Source organism: Scyliorhinus torazame, chromosome 4, assembly GCF_047496885.1.
Source record: "Scyliorhinus torazame isolate Kashiwa2021f chromosome 4, sScyTor2.1, whole genome shotgun sequence".
Taxonomy (NCBI): Eukaryota; Metazoa; Chordata; class Chondrichthyes; order Carcharhiniformes; family Scyliorhinidae; genus Scyliorhinus; species Scyliorhinus torazame.
In genome coordinates this window covers 248183320-248203802 of record NC_092710.1, presented here as the reverse complement: position 1 = coordinate 248203802, position 20483 = coordinate 248183320, and the positions used below count along the sequence as shown (strand labels likewise).

The window sequence follows — 20483 nt, the reverse complement described above, 5'->3', positions numbered from 1 at the left end:
ACACTTTGCACTTTTGCAGCTCATTTTGACATCAAGCATTCAAGATAAAGCACGGGATGTTAAGGTACAGAGGATTGATTTCCACTTTCATTTTGTTGGCACGCACCAATAGCGTAAAATGGAAAATCAGCCAGGTGGATTCCAGACAATAAGACAGAAGCTGCTGCCAATGCAATTTTAGACCATTATTCCTGCAGAGTGAACTGCTACTCTTCCCTGTCCTGTGTAAATGTTACCAGCAATTCTGCTGCCCTCTCAGAAGGCCAGTTTAATATTGATTTTTTTCAAACAACTTTATGGACCTGTTTAAACCTATGTAGACAATAGTGAACTAATTTCACTGGTAAATCAGGAAACTCTTCCAGAAGGGTAAAAATAGGTTTCCCTCTTATCAAAAAGACCGATAAAAAGACATTTGTGTGCAGCAGTTACTCACGTTATTCCTAAAATGCTTATCTGCTCTTCTTTTAGAATTATTTTGACGGCAAACTCTCCCCCCAAGGAAAGATGCCATGGATTGAATATAATCATCAGAAGGTATCAGGCACTGAATTCATTATTGATTTCCTTCAAGATAAACTGGGTGTTAACCTAAACAAACACCTGGATTCTGGTGAAAGAGCTGTCGCAAGAGCCATTACAAAAATGATGGAAGAACATTTCTATTGGTAAGTTGGGAAAAGCTTTTTGAACACAGAAAATACTTATTTTCTCGTACTTTAAAAAACAAGTGCTTTTCTATTTATTGTGTTGAGGGTAAGAACTGGAAAGATCAAATCAGCATCCACTCCAGAGTGCTATTGCAGTTTGGACCATGAGAAGCAATTTCCGAACTTTGCACTATTGTCCATCAGCAGTGAATTATCAGATGATTCATGCCCATAATGTCAGGCAGATGATCGAGCTTTGCGCATTGTGTGTTCAGCTGACTGAATGCAATAGTTGAGGGCAACACTAATGCAACTCAATTTTAATTAGCTTGCAAAGAGGAGCTTTCCTATTTTTTCAGAAAATTAAGATTGGCTGTAGTGCTAACTTGGCCCTGGGATTGCTGTCTGCACAAATGCACATGTTCAACTGGAGTGGGGAGCTGACCTTACTGGGTTCAGCTAATTTTGATCATTTATGAAGCTTAATTGTATACTTATAAGTTAAGTGAACAAATATAGGGGAGAAAAAAAAACAATGAAACATTTTGTTCAATGTTCAGAAAATCCTCACAGCATTTTAAACCTTTTGAAAGCCTGTATCAGGGAAGGAGGTCAAGAACTGGTTGCTTTAATCAAAAGGAGAGCCTGCGAAATGTCGTGGCAAAGTGAGCTTGATGCTAGAAATGGATGCTGCAATGTGGTTGATGAGACATCTGGGGCAGGATTCTCCAATAATGGGGCTATGTCCCCACTCCAGCGTCAAAGTGCGGGTGTTTCACTCTGGATTTTCTTGAAGGGGGCCAGCAGGGCCCTTGAGTACTCCACGCAGCTCTGCCTGCCAATACGGGACCCTGCACATCCGGTCGGGAGTCTGTGCATGGGCACAGCGGCGGCCGCCCCGCGCGACATGGCAGACTCAAAACGCGGAGCAGCCCTGCCAATATAGGCCCCCTGAGATCGTGCGCGCCCGTGATCGGTGGCCCCCGATCGCTAGCCTGGCCGTTCCTGAGGCCCCCCCCCACCCAGTGAAGGATACCCCCCCCACCAAGGCGGCCACGGGCTGAGTCCGCAGCCACCACCGACCGTTCCCGACAGGCAAAATGTGGTTCGAACCACGCCGTCGGGAACTCGGCCAGTTCTCTTCGGTGAATCGCAGGGGGGGGCCTCTGTCAATGGTCCCCTACCCGCACCACGTAGACTGCGCGATTCTCCGGGCCCGGAGAGTCGCGGGGGCGGCGTCGCGCCGGTTTTCGGCGTCAACGCCAATTCTCCGCCCCCATGCCGATCGCGATTTCAGCGCGGAGGCTCGGAGAATCACGCCCCCGATTTCTGCATCTACCTTTTAGCTTTAAAGTGAGCCAGTAGAAAGTAGACAAGACAAGAATTCAGAGAATGCAAAGGAGCTGTTGATAAAACTGGAGATATTCAGATCCATGATAGATAACTATGATCTACCTACATGGAGCCAATGAGAGAACCAGGACAGCTAGGCCAGAATTTCACACTCGCCACCCGCTCCCCACCCTCCTGGATCCTGCCAGCCCTTACCCAGATGTAACTTCATAGTGGGACAGGCAAGGCCTTGGGTGGGAAACCTGCCCTTTCCCCCATTAAAGCACTCACTTTATGGCAGGTGGGAAACTGGAAAGCGAATGAATCTCTATCTCAGGTGGAGGTGGGGGGTAGGAACGCTGAAATGGGGGGGGGGGGGGGGGGAGGGTGCCCCTTCAGATTTGGGGTGCCCTCCCCTCCAGGACCTGCAAACTCCAGCACCCCCGCCTCCCCGGCCTAAACCCCACTGGCCACTGCAGCACTCTGCTTGCACAGGCTGTGAAGCTGTCGGCCAATCTGATTGGCTGACAGATCTCCAAGGCGGGACTTCCAGTGTGCAGATAAATGCATAGTGAAGGAGATGTTATTTCTTTGGAATGGTGTACAGACCCGATGGGAGTCAAGTTGAAAAAGTTGCAGCTATCTCTGGGATGGAAGCACAAAGAGGCAAGAAAGAGTTGAGAGATTTCATTGGCTTGCTCCAGTAGGAGCGCGTTCGTACATCACATCAGAACACAGCAAACCCATGAGAGCTGATGAGTGATGATGTTGAGTACCAGTGGTCAGAGTCACACGAGAGGAGTTTGAACAAACTCAATGAAGTAATTTTTAAGGAGGCAAATCTGTCATATTACAACAGAAAGAAACGCGTTGCCCTACAAGTAGAAGTTTCTACAAAAAAACTAATAGCATTCTAAGTTCTAATGTCAGCTGAGACCATACATGCCAATAATGAAAAAGAGCTTTTGGCACTCCTGTATGGATGTGAGAAATTTCTTACATATCTTACATAAGAAAGTGGAGAGTGATCATTGACCGCTGGAGCGGATCTACGAGAAATTTCTGTCTGGAGCATCGGCTTCAGAGCTTCAGAGGTTACTGTTGAGGATTCAGGGTTAGGATTTCACTGAAGTACGAGCGAGGCAGAGAAAAGGTGCTGGCCGGTATCCTATCTCAGTTGTCACCACATGAGAAACAAAAGATAAAAGATTGGTATAAAGATCCATCATCTAGTGAATGTAACACCACAGAAATTGAGTCAAATTAAGGAGATGAGACCAGCATAGGTGAGGGTGTTCCAGATGCTCTCTCAGCAAGTGATCCAGGGATGACCCGAAAAGGGGCTATTCGGTTGTACTCTGTTATCAGAGATGATATCTTAATGGAAGATGGTGTTCAGCTAGCCAGATCTAGGATAATCACATGGGATTGGAGAGATATAAGCTCAAAGCCAGATCAACTGTATACTGGATAGGCATCCACAAAGAGATTGAAAGAATGGTGACTACATGTAACGTAGACCTGACTGGGCCCAAGCCCATTTGGTGCCCGACCATTCCATGCCCCGCTTGACTTCAACTCCCTCCATCCCCGATATCCCAAAACCCCAACCCCTGATGTCCGAACCCCACAATGCCATTCACTTAGCTTAGAAACTTACCTTCTTCCTATCACTGGGATCTTTAAACTCACCTGCTCCGCTGCCTGGGTCTCATCTGGCCTGAGTCAGGATGGCCGGACGAGGCAGGCACTTTGGAATTGAAGTCAGTACAGAGTGGCAATCTGCCCCACCACTGAAGCCACTCCGAGGAGGTTATGGCCCAATATGTAAGAAAGTTAACCATTGGTGCAGTTATATCGCTATACAGAGGCATTATATTTTTTAAAGAGAGGGATTTTACATTTTTACGTTATTTGGGAAGAAGTAGCAACTATATTGTCATGTGCATGTACATATCAGATGCCAGATCGTTCTACGACTGCACGACAATCTGTGCACCAAGCTGACCATGTATCACCTGTTAGCACATGGTGAGATCTGTGAAATACATTTGATGTCACCTCCAGCATTCCTGTCTAAAAGTGTGATCATTTTGTACTTCTGGGAACCCCAGGACACAACAATGGTAATTTTGACACTTACTGTCCCCGTGACTCAGGTTTACTGTAGGTTCGCTCACTGTGGGTGACAAAGCTGTCTCCTACATCAACATGAATCATTGGACAATAGCTGTGCCAACACATCTGTAGAATCATCTGAAGCCTGTTGATCTCCCTGGCAAGCCTTTCTTAAATCTTCTATCGCCAAAGTAATGAAATATCTGCAATGGTGTTGCTCTAAATGTAGGTTTACCTCAATGTGTGAAAATAAATGGCTGTCTGTCTATTTTAGGCTCAATTTTAAGAGACCAGGCTGCTAGTGAGGAGCTGTCTCAAGCCATTACTCTTAGCTCTCAGCCCCTTCAGTACAAACTGTAAATTTGAGCACACACAGATTACAATATGTGAAGAACTGCTGGTTGAGGGTTGGAAGATGGGACTGCAAGAACATAAAGATAAGGAAGATCAATAATTCATGGACAATATGAGTTTGACTATGATGAAGGTGGAGATCGGGATAGGAACTATAGATAAAGCTGGATTGAAGGGTCAGTTTAGGGGAAGGAAGGGGCAGGAAATTGAAATGGATATAAAGAACAAAGAACAATACAGCCCTTCGGCCTCCAAACCTACGCCGACCACAGATCCTATCTAGACCAACGGCCTGTATCCTTCTATATGCCATCTGTTCATGTGCCTATAAGATAAATCTTAAAGGTCGCTAATGTATCTGCCTCAACCACCTCACTTGGCAGTGCATTCCAGGCCACCACCACCCTTTGTATAAAAACCTATTCCCGCACATCTTCACTGCACCTTTACCCCCTCACCTTGAACTTGTACCCCCTTGTAATTGTCATTTCCACCCTGGGAAAAAGGCCTCCAAATGTTCACCCTATCTATACCTCGAATAATTTTATAAACTTTTATCAGGTCGCCCCTCAGCCACCGTCTCTCTAGGGAGAACAATCCCAGTTTATTCAATCTCTCCTCATAGCTAATACCGTCCATACCATCATTGTACACCTTTTCTGTACTCTCTCCAAAACCTCCATGTCCATCTGCTAGTGCTATGACCAGCATTGGACACAGTATTCCAATGTGGCCTATCCAACGTTCTACATAATTGTAACATAAGTTTTGAGCTTTTATACTCGATACCTCGTTCTATGACGGCAAGCATGCCATATGCTTTCTTTACCACTATTTCCACCTGTGCTGCCACTTTTAAAGATCTGTGGACCTGCACTCCCAGATCGCTCTGTGTCTCCATGCTCCTGTGGTCCTGCCATTTATTTTGTAGCTCCCACCTGAATTAGATCTACCAAAATGCATCACCTCGCATTTTTCCGGATTAAATTCCATCTGCCATTTCTCTGCCTAATTTTGCAGCCTTTCTATATCCTGTTGTATTCTCTGACATGGGCAGCACGGTAGCACAAGTGGTTAGCACTATGGCTTCACACACCAGGGTCCCAGGTATGATTCCCCGCTGGGTCACTGTCTGTGCGGAGTCTGCACGTTCTCCCCGTGTCTGCGTGGGTTTCCTCCGGGTGCTCCAGTTTCATCCCACAGTCCAAAGACGTGCAGGTTAGGTGGATTGGCCATGATAAATTGCCCTTAGTGACCCCAAAAAAAGGTTAGGAGAGGTTATTGGGTAATGGGGATAGGGTGGAAGTAAGGGCTTAAGTGGGTCGGTGCAGACTCGATGAACTGAATGGCCTCCTTCTGCACTGTATGTTCTATGATCTTCATCACTATCCGCAACTCCTGCAATCGTAGTATCATCCGCAAATTTGCTAATCAGACCCAATACATTTTCTTCCAAATCATTTATATATATTACAAACAACAGAGGTCCCAGTACTGATCCCTGTGGAACACCACTAGTTACAGACCTCCATTCGGAAAAACACCCTTCCACTGCTACCCTCTGACTTCTATGGCCAAGTCAGTTTTGGATCCATCCAGCTGGTTCACCCCAGACCCCATGTGACCTAAACCTTTGCACCAGCGGACCATGAGGGACCTTATCAAATGCTTTACTAAAGTTCATGTAGACAACATCCACAGCCCTTTCCTCATCAATCAATTTTGTCACCTCTTCAAACAATTCAATCAAATTAGTGAGACATGACCTCTCTCACACTAAACCACTCTGTCTGTCACTCATAAGACCATTCACTTCCAAATGTGCATAGATCCTATCTCTGAGACTTTTTTCCAACAATTTCCCTATCACTGAAGTCAAGATCACTGGCCTATAATTACCCAGATTATCCTTGCAACCCTTCTTAAATCATAGAATCATAGAAGTTTACAGCATGGAAACAGGCCCTTCGGCCCAACCAGTCCATGCCGCCCAGTTTTTTACCATTAAGCTAGTCCCAGTTGCCCGCACTTGGCCCATAACCCTCTATACCCATCTTACCCATGTAACCATCTAAATGCTTTTTGAAAGACACATTTGTACCCGCTGAAAGACACAATTGTACCCGGTACAACATTGGCTATCCTCCAATCCTCTGGGATCTCACCTGTGGCCATGAGGACACAAAAATTTCTGTCAGAGGCCCAGCGATTTCATCTCTTGCCTCCCTCAGTAATCTGGGATAGATGCCATCTGGCCCTGGTGATTTGTCAACCTTAATGCTTTTTAATGCACCTAACAATTCCTCCCTCGTAATAACGACCTGTTCTAAACTGTTTACACATCCCTCTGAGACACCATCAATCAACGTGTCCCTCTCCTTTGTGAATACTGATGCAAAATACTCATCAAGGGTTTCACCTACTTCCTCTGGTTCTATACATAATTACCCTCCTTTGTCCTTGAGTGGGCCAACACTTTCTTTAGCTACCCTCTTGTTCCTAATATACATATAAAATGCCTTGGGATTCTCCTTAATCCTGTCTGCTATGGGCATTTTGTGACCCCTTTTTGCCCTCCTAACTCCCTGCTTGCACTCTTTTCTACTTTCCTTGTATTCCTCAAGTGCTTCATTAAACATAATTACTTAATTATAATTTAGAGGGATATCTAAGCCAGAGATCGGAGAGTACTATATTTAGCTTTCGCATTTCTATTAGAAATCTAGTGCTAGGAAACAGATAGTCAACAGTAACTTTGAAATTTAAAAAAAAATATTCAAAAAAAAAAATTTAAAAAATGTAAATTTAAATTTTAATTAATTGACGCAATGTCAGTTAGAGGGGTGCTGTGCTCTGACTGTGAGATGTGGCAGGTCCGGGAGGCTTCCAGTGTCCCGGATGGCTTCATCTGCAGAAAGTGCACCCAACTGGAGCTCCTCACAGACTGCATGGTTCGGTTGGAGCGGCAATTGGATGCACTTAGGAGCATGCAGGTGGCGGAAAGCGTCATAGATCGCAGTTATGTAGGTGTGGTCACACCCAAGGTGCAGGCATGGAAATGGGTGACCACCAGAAAGGGCAGGCAGTCAGTGCAGGAATCCCCTGTGGTTGTCCCCCTCTCGAACAGATATACCCCTTTGGATACTGTCGGGGGGGATAGCCTATCAGGGGAAAACAGCAGCAGCCAGAGCAGTGGCACCACGGCTGGCTCTGATGTTCAGAAGGGAGGGTCAAAGCGCAGAAGAGTAATAGTAATAGGGGACTCTATAGTCAGGGGCACAGATAGGCGCTTCTGTGGACGTGAAAGAGACTCCAGGATGGTATGTTGCCTCCCTGGTGCCAGGGTCCAGGATGTCTCCGAACGGGTAGAGGGCATCCTGAAGGGGGAGGGCAAACAGGCAGAGGTCGTTGTACATATTGGTACTAACAACATAGGCAGGAAGGGGCATGAGGCCCTGCAGCAGGAGTTCAGGGAGCTAGGCAGAAAGTTAAAAGACAGGACCTCGAGGGTTGTAATCTCGGGATTACTCCCTGTGCCACGTGCCAGTGAGGCTAGAAATAGGAAGATAGAGCAGCTAAACACGTGGCTAAACAGCTGGTGTAGGAGGGAGGGTTTCCATTATCTGGACCACTGGGAGCTCTTCCAGGGCAGGTGTGACCTGTATAAGAAGGACGGGTTGCATCTAAACTGGAGAGGCATAAATATCCTGGCCGCAAAGTTTGCTAGTGTCACACGGGAGGGTTTAAACTAGTATGGCAGGGGGGTGGGCACGGGAGCAATAGGTCAGAAGGTGAGAGCATTGAGGGTGAACTAGGGAATAGGGATAGCATGGCTCTGAGGCAGAGCAGACAGGGAGAAGTTGCTGAACACAGCGGGTCTGGTGGCCTGAAGTGCGTATGTTTTAATGCAAGAAGTATTACGGGTAAGGCAGATGAACTTAGAGCTTGGATTAGTACTTGGAACTATGATATTGTTGCCATTACAGAGACCTGGTTGAGGGAAGGGCAGGATTGGCAGCTAAACGTTCCAGGATTTAGATGTTTCAGGCGGGATAGAGGGGGATGTAAAAGGGGAGGCGGAGTTGCGCTACTGGTTCGGGAGAATATCACAGCTGTACTGCGAGAGGACACCTCAGAGGGCAGTGAGGCTATATGGGTAGAGATCAGGAATAAGAAGGGTGCAGTCACAATGTTGGGGGTTTACTACAGGCCTCCCAACAGCCAGCGGGAGATAGAGGAGCAGATAGGTAGACAGATTTTGGAAAAGAGTAAAAACAACAGGGTTGTGGTGATGGGAGACTTCAACTTCCCCAATATTGACTGGGACTCACTTAGTGCCAGGGGCTTAGACGGGGCGGAGTTTGTAAGGAGCATCCAGGAGGGCTTCTTAAAACAATATGTAGACAGTCCAACTAGGGAAGGGGCGGTACTGGACCTGGTATTGGGGAATGAGCCCGGCCAGGTGGTAGATGTTTCAGTAGGGAAGCATTTCGGTAACAGTGACCACAATTCAGTAAGTTTTAAAGTACTGGTGGACAAGGATAAGAGTGGTCCTAGGATGAATGTGCTAAATTGGGGGAAGGCTAATTATAACAATATTAGGCGGGAACTGAAGAACATAGATTGGGGGCGGATGTTTGAGGGCAAATCAACATCTGACATGTGGGAGGCTTTCAAGTGGCAGTTGAAAGGAATTCAGGACCGGCATGTTCCTGTGAGGAAGAAGGATAAATACGGCAATTTTCGGGAACCTTGGATGACGAGAGATATTGTAGGCCTCGTCAAAAAGAAAAAGGAGGCATTTATCAGGGCTAAAAGGCTGGGAACAGACGAAGCCTGCGTGGAATATAAGGAAAGTAGGAAGGAACTTAAGCAAGGAGTCAGGAGGGCTAGAAGGGGTCACGAAAAGTCATTGGCAAATAGGGTTAAGGAAAATCCCAAGGCTTTTTACACGTACATAAACAGCAAAAGGGTAGCCAGGGAAAGGGTTGGCCCACTGAAGGATAGGCAAGGGAATCTATGTGTGGAGCCAGAGGAAATGGGCGAGGTACTAAATGAATACTTTGCATCAGTATTCACCAAAGAGAAGGAATTGGTAGATGTTGAGTCTGGAGAAGGGTGTGTAGATAGCCTGGGTCACATCGAGATCCAAAAAGAAGAGGTGTTGGGTGTCTTAAAAAATATCCCCCAGTATACTGAAGGAGGCTGGAGAGGAAATTGCTGAGGCCTTGACGGAAATCTTTGGATCCTCGCTGTCTTCGGGGGATGTCCCGGAGGACTGGAGAATAGCCAATGTTGTTCCTCTGTTTAAGAAGGGTAGCAAGGATAATCCAGGGAACTACAGGCCGGTGAGCCTTACGTCAGTGGTAGGGAAATTACTGGAGAGAATTCTTCGAGACAGGATCTACTCCCATTTGGAAGCAAATGGACGTATTAGTGAGAGGCAGCACGGTTTTGTGAAGGGGAGGTCGTGTCTCACTAACTTGATAGAGTTTTTCGAGGAGGTCACGAAGATGATTGATGCAGGTAGGGCAGTGGATGTTGTCTATATGGACTTCAGTAAGGCCTTTGACAAGGTCCCTCATGGTAGACTAGTACAGAAGGTGAGGTCACACGGGATCAGGGGTGAGCTGGCAAGGTGGATACAGAACTGGCTAGGCCATAGAAGGCAGAGAGTAGCAATGGAAGGATGCTTTTCTAATTGGAGGGCTGTGACCAGTGGTGTTCCACAGGGATCAGTGCTGGGACCTTTGCTCTTTGTAGTATATATAAATGATTTGGAGGAAAATGTAACTGGTCTGATTAGTAAGTTTGCAGACGACACAAAGGTTGGTGGAATTGCGGATAGCGATGAGGACTGTCGGAGGATACAGCAGGATTTAGATTGTTTGGAGACTTGGGCGGAGAGATGGCAGTTGGAGTTTAATCCGGACAAATGTGAGGTAATGCATTTTGGAAGGTCTAATGCAGGTAGGGAATATACGGTGAATGGTAGAACCCTCAAGAGTATTGAAAGTCAAAGAGATCTAGGAGTACAGGTCCACAGGTCACTGAAAGGGGCAACACAGGTGGAGAAGGTGGTCAAGAAGGCATACGGCATGCTTGCCTTCATTGGCCGGGGCATTGAGTATAAGAATTGGCAAGTCATGTTGCAGCTGTATAGAATCTTAGTTTTTGCCACACTTGGAGTATAGTGTCAGTTCTGGTCGCCACACTACCAGAAGGATGTGGAGGCTTTAGAGAGGGTGCAGAAGAGATTTACCAGAATGTTGCCTGGTATGGAGGGCATTAGCTATGAGGAGCGGCTGAATAAACTCGGTTTGTTCTCACTGGAACGAAGGAGGTTGAGGGGAGACCTGATAGAGGTATACAAAATTATGAGGGGCATAGACAGAGTGGATAGTCAGAGGCTTTTCCCCAGGGTAGAGGGGTCAATTACTAGGGGGCATAGGTTTAAGGTGAGAGGGGCAAGGTTTAGAGTAAATGTACGAGGCAAGTTTTTTACGCAGAGGGTAGTGGGTGCCTGGAACTCGCTACCGGAGGAGGTGGTGGAAGCAGGGACGATAGTGACATTTAAGAGGCATCTTGACAAATACATGAATAGGATGGGAATAGAGGGATACGGACCCAGGAAGTGTAGAAGATTGTAGTTTAGTCGGGCAGCATGGTCGGCACGGGCTTGGAGGGCCGAAGGGCCTGTTCCTGTGCTGTACATTTCTTTGTTCTTTGTTCTTCTTTGTTCTTCATCTGCTTTTAGTTGCCTGTACCTCACGTATGCATTTTTTTTCTTTTTGACAAGATTCTCAATTTCCCTGGTCATCCATTGTTCCTGAATCCTGCCTTTCCTGACCTTCCTTTTGTTGATGGGAGTCTTGCACTCCCATCAACTGCTCCTTAAAAGACTCCCACATGCCAAATGTGGATTTACCCTGAACCAGCCTCTCCCAAACAACAGCCTCCAAATCCTGCCTAATCTGGTTGGAGTTAGCCTTCCCCCAATTAGCACCTTAATCCTAGGACAAAACTTGTCCTTTTCCATGAGTATCCTAAAGCTTACGGAATTGTGGTCACTGTTCGCCACATGTTCTCCCACTACAACGTTGATGACCTGGTCAGGCTCGTTCCCTAGTACTAGGTCCAATATAGCCCCATCTCAAGTCAGACTATCCACATATTGTTCCAAAAAACCTTCTTGGACACATTTAACAAATTCCTCACCATCCAGACCCCAAGCACTAAGGGATTTCCAGTCAATATGAGGATAATTAAAGTCTCTCATTACAACCCTATTATTTCTACATCTATGCAGAATCTGCTTACATATCTGTTCTTCAACTTCCTGTGGTTGTTGGGAGGCCTGCAGTACACCCCCATCATAGTGACTGCCCCCTTCCTGTTTCTGAGCTCTACCCACAGTGCCTCGTTACTTGATATTTCCATGGTGTCCTCCCTATGTAAAGCTGTAATATGTCCCAAAACCAGTATTGCAACTCCCCCCACCTCTTTTACCTTCCTCTATGTCTCGCCTAATCCCTTAGAGCTAGGGGTCTGGATGGTGAGGAGTTTGTTGTGTCTCGCCTAAAACACCTATATCCTGGAATATTTAGCTGTTAGTCCTGTCCCTTTTTTAACCAAGTCTCTTACAGCAACCACATCCAAGTTCCGCACGTGAATCAAAGCTTTAAGTTCATCTGTCTTACCTGTTGTACTCCGTGTATTGAAGTAGATACACTCCAGACCTCCAGTCCCACTGAGTTCGGCCTCCTGCACCAGTTCTTTAGCCACGTGTTCATTATATCCCTATGCTAGCCTCGCTAGTACGTGGCATGGGGAGTAATCCTGAGATTACTACCCTAGAGGTCCTGCTTTTTAATCTCCTACCTAGCTCCCTAAATTGCCATTGCAGGACCTCGCTACTCTTTCTACCTATGTCATTCGTTCCAATGTGGACAATGATCTCAATCTGATTTCCCTCCCGTTTTAGAGTTTTAGGATGCTTTGTACCCGCTCTGAGACATCCAGGACCCTGGCACTCGAGAGGCAAACTACCATCCTGGAGTCCTTTTCGCGGCCACAGAAGCGCCTATCTGTGCCCCTAACTACTGAATCCCCTACCACTAGTGCTTTGCTATGCATTGTAACCACGTCTGTGCAGCAGGGCTAGCCATGATGCCTTCGCTCTAGCCACTGCTGCTGCTGTCACTTGATGGACTTTCCCCCTCATCACTATCCAAAATGGCATACTTGTTAGATAGGGGGACAGCCATAGGGGACCCCTGCACTGTCTGCCTACCCCATCTGGTGGTCACCCATCTACCTTCCTGTACCTTGGGTGTGACCACATCTCTGAAGCTATTATCTATCAGAATTTCAGCTAAGTATGGCAGGAAGTATAGTGTATATAGGCTCAGCTTTGACCAAGAAGAATTAATTCATTTCAGTTCAATTCAATTTCACTTTATTATCCATATGGAAATGTATTTTGGGAAACATTCTTTAAAAAACCATTCTTTAAAAAAAATGACAATATAGTCATAGAGGTCTGCAGCACAGAAAAGGCCTTTCAATCCATTGAGTCTGCGCTGGTCAAAAACAACCACCTTTGTGCCAACATCCTAATCCCATTTTCCAGCACTTGGCCCAGAACCTGGTATGCCTTGGCATCGCAAGTGCACTTCTTAAATGTTATGAGGGTCTTTGCCTCCACCACCCTTTCAGGCAATGAGTTCCAGACATCCGCCAAACTTTGGGTGAAAAGCTTTTCCCTCTCATCCCCTCTAAGCCTCCCACCTCTTACCTTAAATCTATGCCCCCTGGTCATCGATCCCTCCACCAAGGTGAAACGTTTCTTCCTGTCCACTCTATCCATAATTTTATACATCTCAATCATGTCCCCCCTCAGTCTCGCCTGCTCCAAGAAAAACAGCCCCAGTCTATCCAATCTCTCTTCTTAGCTAAAATTCTCCAGCTCAGGCATCATCCTGATAAATCTCCTCTGCATCTTTTCCAGTGCTATCACATCCTTCCTATAATGTAGATTCCAGAACTGCACAAATACTTTAGCTGTGGTCAACGTTTTGTACAGTTCCAGCATAACCTCCCTGCTCTTAAACTCTGTGCCTCGGCTAATAAAGGCAAGTATACCATATGCCTTCTTAACCATTGTATCTTCCTGCCCTGCTACCTTAAGGGACCAGTGTGCATGCACACCAAGTACCTCTGATCCTTGATGCTGTCCAGGATCCTACCGTTTATCATGTTTTCCCTTGCCTTGTTTGTCCTGCCCAAGTGCATCACCTCACACTTATCTGGATTGAATTCCGTTTGCCACTGATCAGCCCATCTGACAAACCCGTCTATATCCTCCTGTAATCTAAGGCGATAACCCTCACTATTAACCAACCCACTAGACTTCTGATGGCGGCCATGGTGTGAGTGGTCGTACATTTGGTAGCTCCCGCTCGTGGCGTTTTTTTGGGTTCTTTTCCCCATTTGCTTAGTGGATGACTTGGTGGAAAGAGGTGTAGTGGTGGTCGAGGGAAGTTAAACTCCACTGGTGGTACTGGTGGATGGATCCATGGATCAGAGGTGGGTCGGGAAGAAGGGAGCTGTTGGAGCAAGAAATGCTTCATGCGCCACAGGTGAAGGTGGCGGAGAATAAAGGGTCATCCCTGCCTACCCAGTGGTCAACCGAGCAGCTGGTAGACTTCCTAAATGAGAGGTTCAGCCAGCAGAGGAGGGGAGCCCAGGAGGACCGAGCCAAGGCGGTGGAACCGTTAAAAGTGGGGATTGATTGGGTGGAGCAGAGGCTGGAGTCCCAGGGCCAGGTCATTTGGAAAATGGGGAAGTTGGTGAGGGAGCACGAGGAGAAACTTATCTCATTGGCGGCTGAGATAGGAATGATGTGGGAGACCCAGAAGTGTCTAAAGGAGAAGGCGGAGGATCTGGAGAACCATTCCCGGAGATAAAACTTAAGAATTGTGGAGATGCTGAAGGGCATCGAGGGAATGGACGCTGGCCCATATAAAGCCAAGATGCTGGAGAAGTTGAGATGGGGAAGGGGCCTTCGACTGGCCTCTGGAGGTTGACCAGACACATAGGGTGTTGATCAGGAAGCCGCAGGAGAACGAGCTGCTGAGGGTGATGGTGGTGCGGCTGCACCGATTCCTCGACAAGGAGACGATATTACGGTGGGCAAGGCAGACGAGAAGGTGCGCCTGTGAAGGTAATGAGCTCCAGGTGTACCGGGATCTGGGCGCGAAAATGCGAAGAGGAGGGCTGGGTTTAATCGCCTCTGGGTAACTCACAATGACAGAAGTGTGAGATCTTTCCGATTGAGGCCAGGGGGCAGGAGAGGAGTGTGGGCAAGCTGCCGTTTATCGCTGGCGGGGCCGGTGCAGACACTGAAAACTGAAAGTTAATGCTTTGATCTTGGGGTTTGTGTGGGCAGGTAAATCCCCGTGGGTAAAGAAAGTGCTGTTAGAGGGAGGGCGCGGGGAGACAGGCTGGCCTTGCCAAATATAAGGAACTATTATTCGGCAGCGAATATTGCTATGGTCAGGAAGTTGGCAGTGGGGGAGGGATCCATAGGGGGGCAGATGGAGGCGGCCTCTTGCAGGGGTGCGAGTTTGGGGGCATTGTTTTAAAAAAAAAAATTTTTATTAAAGTTTTCCCCCTTACAAATCAACAAAAACGGTAACGTGATAACTGATATATAACATTGTTTAAATAATATAGTAAACTAACCAAATAGCACAAAGTAATGCTCCCCCACCTCCTCACCCCCTCTAGAATACAAATAATTTACCCCCCCCACCCACACCCCCCCCTCCTGGGCTGCTACTGCTGGCTATCTATTTTCCCCCTAACGTTCCGCTAGATAGTCGAGGAACGGTTGCCACCGCCTGGTGAACCCCTGAGCCGATCCTCTCAGCGCAAACTTCATCCGCTCCAGTTTTATGAACCCCGCCATATCGTTTATCCAGGCCTCCACGCCGGGGGGTTTCGCTTCCTTCCACATGAGTAAAATCCTACGCCGGGCTACTAGGGACGCAAAGGCCACAATGTCGGCCTCTTTCGCCTCCTGCACTCCCGGCTCATCCGCTACCCCAAATATAGCTAACCCCCAGCTTGGCTTGACCCGGACCTTCACCACCTTCGAGATCACTCCCGCCACTCCCCTCCAATACCCATCCAGTGCCGGACACGACCAAAACATATGTGTGTGGTTCGCCGGGCTTCCCCCGCACCTCCCGCATTTGTCCTCCACTCCGAAGAACCTGCTCAACCTCGCTCCCGTTATGTGTGCTCTATGTAGCACCTTAAATTGGATCAGGCTAAGCCTGGCACACAAGGAAGAGGAAGTTACCCTACTTAGGGCATCAGCCCACAAACCCTCCTCAATCTCCTCCCCGAGCTCTTCTTCCCATTTTCCCTTCAGTTATTCGACCAGCTCCTCCCCTTCTTCTCTCATCTCCCGGTATATTTCGGACACTTTGCCCTCCCCGACCCACACCCCCGAAAGCACCCTGTCCTGGATCCCTTGTGTCGGGAGCAGCGGAAATTCCCTCCCCAGTTGTCTCGTGAACGCTCTCACCTGCATATACCTAAAGATATTTCCCAGGGGCAGCTCATACTTTTCCTCTAGCGCTCCCAAACTCGCAAACGTCTCATCTATAAATAAATCTCCCACTCTCCTGATTCCTGCCCGGTGGGCAAACCTATGGTTGTTCCTGAAAGAGGACCACACCGAGGCTCCCAGCACACCCCTCTGTCGCCTCCATTGCCCCCAGATACTTAATGTTGCCGCCACCACTGGGTTCGTGGTAAACTTTTTCGGGGAGAGCGGTAGTGGCGCCGTCACCAGCGCTTTTAAGCTCGTTCCTTTGCAGGACGCCATCTCCAGCCTTTTCCACGCCGCCCCCTCTCCCTCTATCATCCATTTACGGATCATCGCCACGTTGGCGGCCCAGTAGTAGTCGCCCAAATTCGGCAATGCCAGTCCCCCTCTGTCTCTGCTACGTTGTAGGAACCCCCTCCTTACCCTCGGGGCCTTCCCTGCCCACACAAAGCTCATGATGCTCCTATCTATTTTTTTGAAAAAGGCCTTAGTGATCAATATAGGGAGACATTGGAACACAAATAGGAACCTCGGGAGGACCATCATCTTAATCACCTGCACTCTGCCCGCCAGTGACAGCGGCTGCATGTCCCACCTTTTGAAATCCTCTTCCATTTGTTCCACCAGCCGAGTCAGATTGAGTCTGTGTAGGGTTCCCCAGCTCCTGGCTATCTGAATCCCCAGGTATCGGAAGTTTCTTTCCACTCTCCTTAGCGGCAGGCCATCTATCCCTCTACTCTGGTCCCCAGGGTGTATCACGAAAAGCTCACTCTTTCCCATGTTAAGCCTATATCCCGAGAAATCTCCAAACTCCCTCAATATCTGCATGACCTCTGTCATCCCCCCCATTGGATCAGCCACATACAGCAGTAGGTCATCCGCGTAGAGTGACACTCCGTGTTCCTCTCCCCCTCTAACCACCCCTCTCCATTTCCTGGAGTCTCTCAGCGCTATGGCCAGTGGTTCAATTGCCAACGCGAACAGTAATGGGGACAGCGGGCATCCCTGTCTTGTTCCCCTATGTAGTCGAAAATACTCCGACCTTTGCCGATTTGTGACTACACTTGCCATTGGGGCCCCATAGAGGAGTTTAACCCAGCTGACAAACCACTCCCCGAACCCGAACCTCCTCAGCACCTCCCATAGATACTCCCACTCTACTATCAAATGCCTTCTCTGCATCCATTGCCGCCACTATCTCTGCCTCCCCCTCTGCTGGGGGCATCATTATCACCCCCAATAGCCGTCGCATGTTGACATTCAATTGTCGCCCCTTTACGAACCCTGTCTGATCTTCGTGCACCACCCCCGGGACACAATCCTCTATCCTCATTGCCAGCACCTTTGCCAGCAACTTGGCGTCCACATTTAGGAGTGAGATAGGCCTATAAGACCCGCATTGCTGCGGGTCTTTATCTCGCTTCAAGATTAGTGATATCGTCGCATCCGACATTGTCGGGGGTAGGGTCCCCCCTTCTCTGGCCTCGTTAAAGGTTCTTACCAGCAGCGGGGCCAACAAGTCCATATATTTTCTATAAAATTCCACCGGGAACCCATCTGGTCCCGGGGCCTTCCCTGCCTGCATGTTCCCCAGCCCTTTGGTCACCTCGTCCACCCCAATTGGCGCCCCCAGGCCTTCCACCTCCTGCTCCTCCACCTTCGGGAACATTAGTTGGTCCAGAAACTGCTGCATCCCCTCTTTTCCCTCCGGGGGTTGGGACCTATATAACCTCTCATAAAAGGTCTTAAACACCTCATTTATCTTCCCTGCTCTCCGCACCGTGGCTCCCGTTTCATCCCTAACTCCCCCTATCTCCCTCGCCGCTATCCTCTTTCGAAGCTGGTGGGCCAACAGGCGACTCGCCTTTTCCCCATATTCATATCTCATCCCCTGTGCCTTCCTCCACTGTGCCTCTGCCCTCCCTGTGGTCAGCAGGTCGAACTCCGTCTGGAGTCGTCGCCTCTCCCTGTATAGTCCTTCATCCGGGGCCTCTGCATATTTTTTATCCACCCTCAGAATCTCCCCCAGTAATCTTTCCCTTTCTTTGGCCTCTGTTGTCCCCTTGTGAGCCCTGATGGAGATCAACTCTCCCCTGACCACTGCCTTCAGCGCTTCCCATACTACCCCCACTCGGACCTCCCCATCATCGTTGGCCTCCAGGTACCTTTCGATACATCCCCGCACTCTTCCGCAGACTCCCTCATCCGCCAATAATCCCACATCCAGTCACCAGAGTGGACGCTGCTCCCTCTCCTCACCTAGTTCCAGATCCACCCAGTGTGGGGCATGGTCTGAAACAGCTATGGCCGAGTACTCAGTTCCTTCCACCCTCAAAATCAGTGACCTTCCCAAAACAAAGAAATCTATCCAGGAGTACACCTTATGGACATGGGAGAAAAAGGAGAACTCTTTGGCCAGCAGCCCAGCAAATCTCCACGGATCCACTCCCCCCATTTGGTCCATAAACCCCCTCAGCACCTTGGTCGCTGCCGGCCTTCTTCCGGTCCTAGATCTAGATCTATCTAACCCTGGGTCCAGCACGGTGTTGAAGTCCCCCCCGCCCCATTACCAGGTCTCCTCCCTCCAGGTCCGGGATACGTCCCAGCATCCGCTTCATAAATCCCGCATCATCCCAATTCGGGGCATATACATTAACCAACACGACCTCCATTCCCTGCAGTCTGCCACTCACCATCACATATCTGCCACCGCTATCCGCTACAATGTTCCTAGCCTCGAACGACACCCGTTTCCCCACCAATATGGCCACCCCTCTATTCTTTGCGTCCAGCCCTGAGTGGAACACCTGTCCCACCCATCCTTTCCTTCACCTAACCTGGTCCGCCACCTTCAGGTGCGTCTCTTGAAGCCTTCAGTCCTTTTAAGTGCGCGAACACTCGGGCCCTCTTAATCGGCCCATTTAGGCCTCTCACGTTCCACGTGATCAGCGGGACTGGGGGGCTGCCCGCCCCCCTCCCCTGTCGACTAGCCATCACCCCCTCTGGGCCAGTCCCACGTCCCGGTTGCGCGCACCCACCCGTCCCCCAGGCCGCGCATTCCCGCCCCGACCACCTGTTCTCTTACCAGCCCCCTTTCGATCTCCGTAGCAGCAACCCAGTTACCCCCCCCCCCCCCCCCCCCGCTAGATCCCCATTTAGCATGGTTACTCCCCCCATATTGCTTCTGAAAGTCAGCTGACTTCAACTGACCCCGGCTTCTCCCGCTCTCTCCTTGACCCCCCTGTGTGAGGAACTCCCATCCTCCTTGCGCCTATCTTCCCGCCATCATCTTTCTGACACGGGAAAGAGAAAAAGAAACCCTGCGTTCTCTAGAGCCGTCCCGCCCCTCATGGCGCAGCTCCCCCTACTGCCCCATTCCCATTCCCCATCCCCCACCTGTGTCTCTTCTTCCCCCCCACCGGTGCCCACATTTCTCAGTGTCCCCCCCTCCCCAATTTACATCTCTATATACATCAGCATTGTCGTTTCCCCTCCAACATCAGTCCCTCAGTTCTGATCCAGTTTCTCGTTTTGAATGAAGGTCCATGCTTCTTCCGCCGTTTCAAAATAGTAATGCCTCTCCTGGTGCGTGACCCATAGTCGCGCCGGCTGCAACATCCCAAACGTCACTTTCTTCTTGTGCAGCACCTCCTTGGCTCGATTGAAGCTCGCCCTCCTTCTCGCCACCTCCGCACTCCAATCCTGATACACTCGTATCACCGCATTCTCCCATCTACTACTTCGTACCTTCTTGGCCCATCTCAGAACCACCTCTCTATCATTGAAGCGGTGAAATCGCACGATCATCGCCCTAGGTGGTTCTCCAGCCTTTGGTCTCCTCGCAGGGACCCGGTGGGCCCCTTCCACTTCCAAGGGGCCCGAGGGGGCCTCAGCTCCCATTAGCGAGCGTAGCATCGTGCTCGCGTAAGTCCCGCCGTCAGCTCCTTCCACTCCCTCGGGGAGACCCAGGATCCGGAGGTTCTTTCTCCGTGATCTGTTTTCCAGGACTTCAATCCTTTCGATGCACTTCTTATGGAGCGCCTCGTGCGTCTGCATTTTTACCGCTAGGCCCAGGATCTCGTCCTCGTTGTCCGTTACCTTCTGCTCCACTACACGGAGCTCTATCTCCTGGGCCTGTTGTGTCTCTTTAAGCCCCTCGATTGCCTGTAGCATCGGGGCGAGCACCTCCTTTTTTAACAGCTCCACACACCGTCTCAGAAACTCATCCTGGTCCGGTCCCCATGTCGCCTGGGCTCCCTCCGCCGCCATCTTGCTCCTTTCTTCCTTCTGCCACTGCCCTCAAGGATTCTCCGAGATCTGGCTGCCGGCGCCGATATTTTTCTTTTCCACTGGGGGGGACTCCCTGTTGCCTCACCCCACACCGGGTTTTGTCCCGAAAAAATTCCCCG

General features: G+C 49.2%; 1 protein-coding gene across 1 annotated transcript in view; it reads left to right on the top strand.

The window, feature by feature from the left end:
* Positions 1-20483, top strand: part of faxcb (failed axon connections homolog, metaxin like GST domain containing b) — a 180368-nt gene that overhangs the window by 64482 nt on the left and 95403 nt on the right. Inside the window, exon 3 of the mRNA XM_072499588.1 lies at positions 472-668. Within this exon, the coding sequence (XP_072355689.1) occupies positions 472-668 (197 nt within the window). The remainder of the gene's footprint in view (positions 1-471; positions 669-20483) is intronic.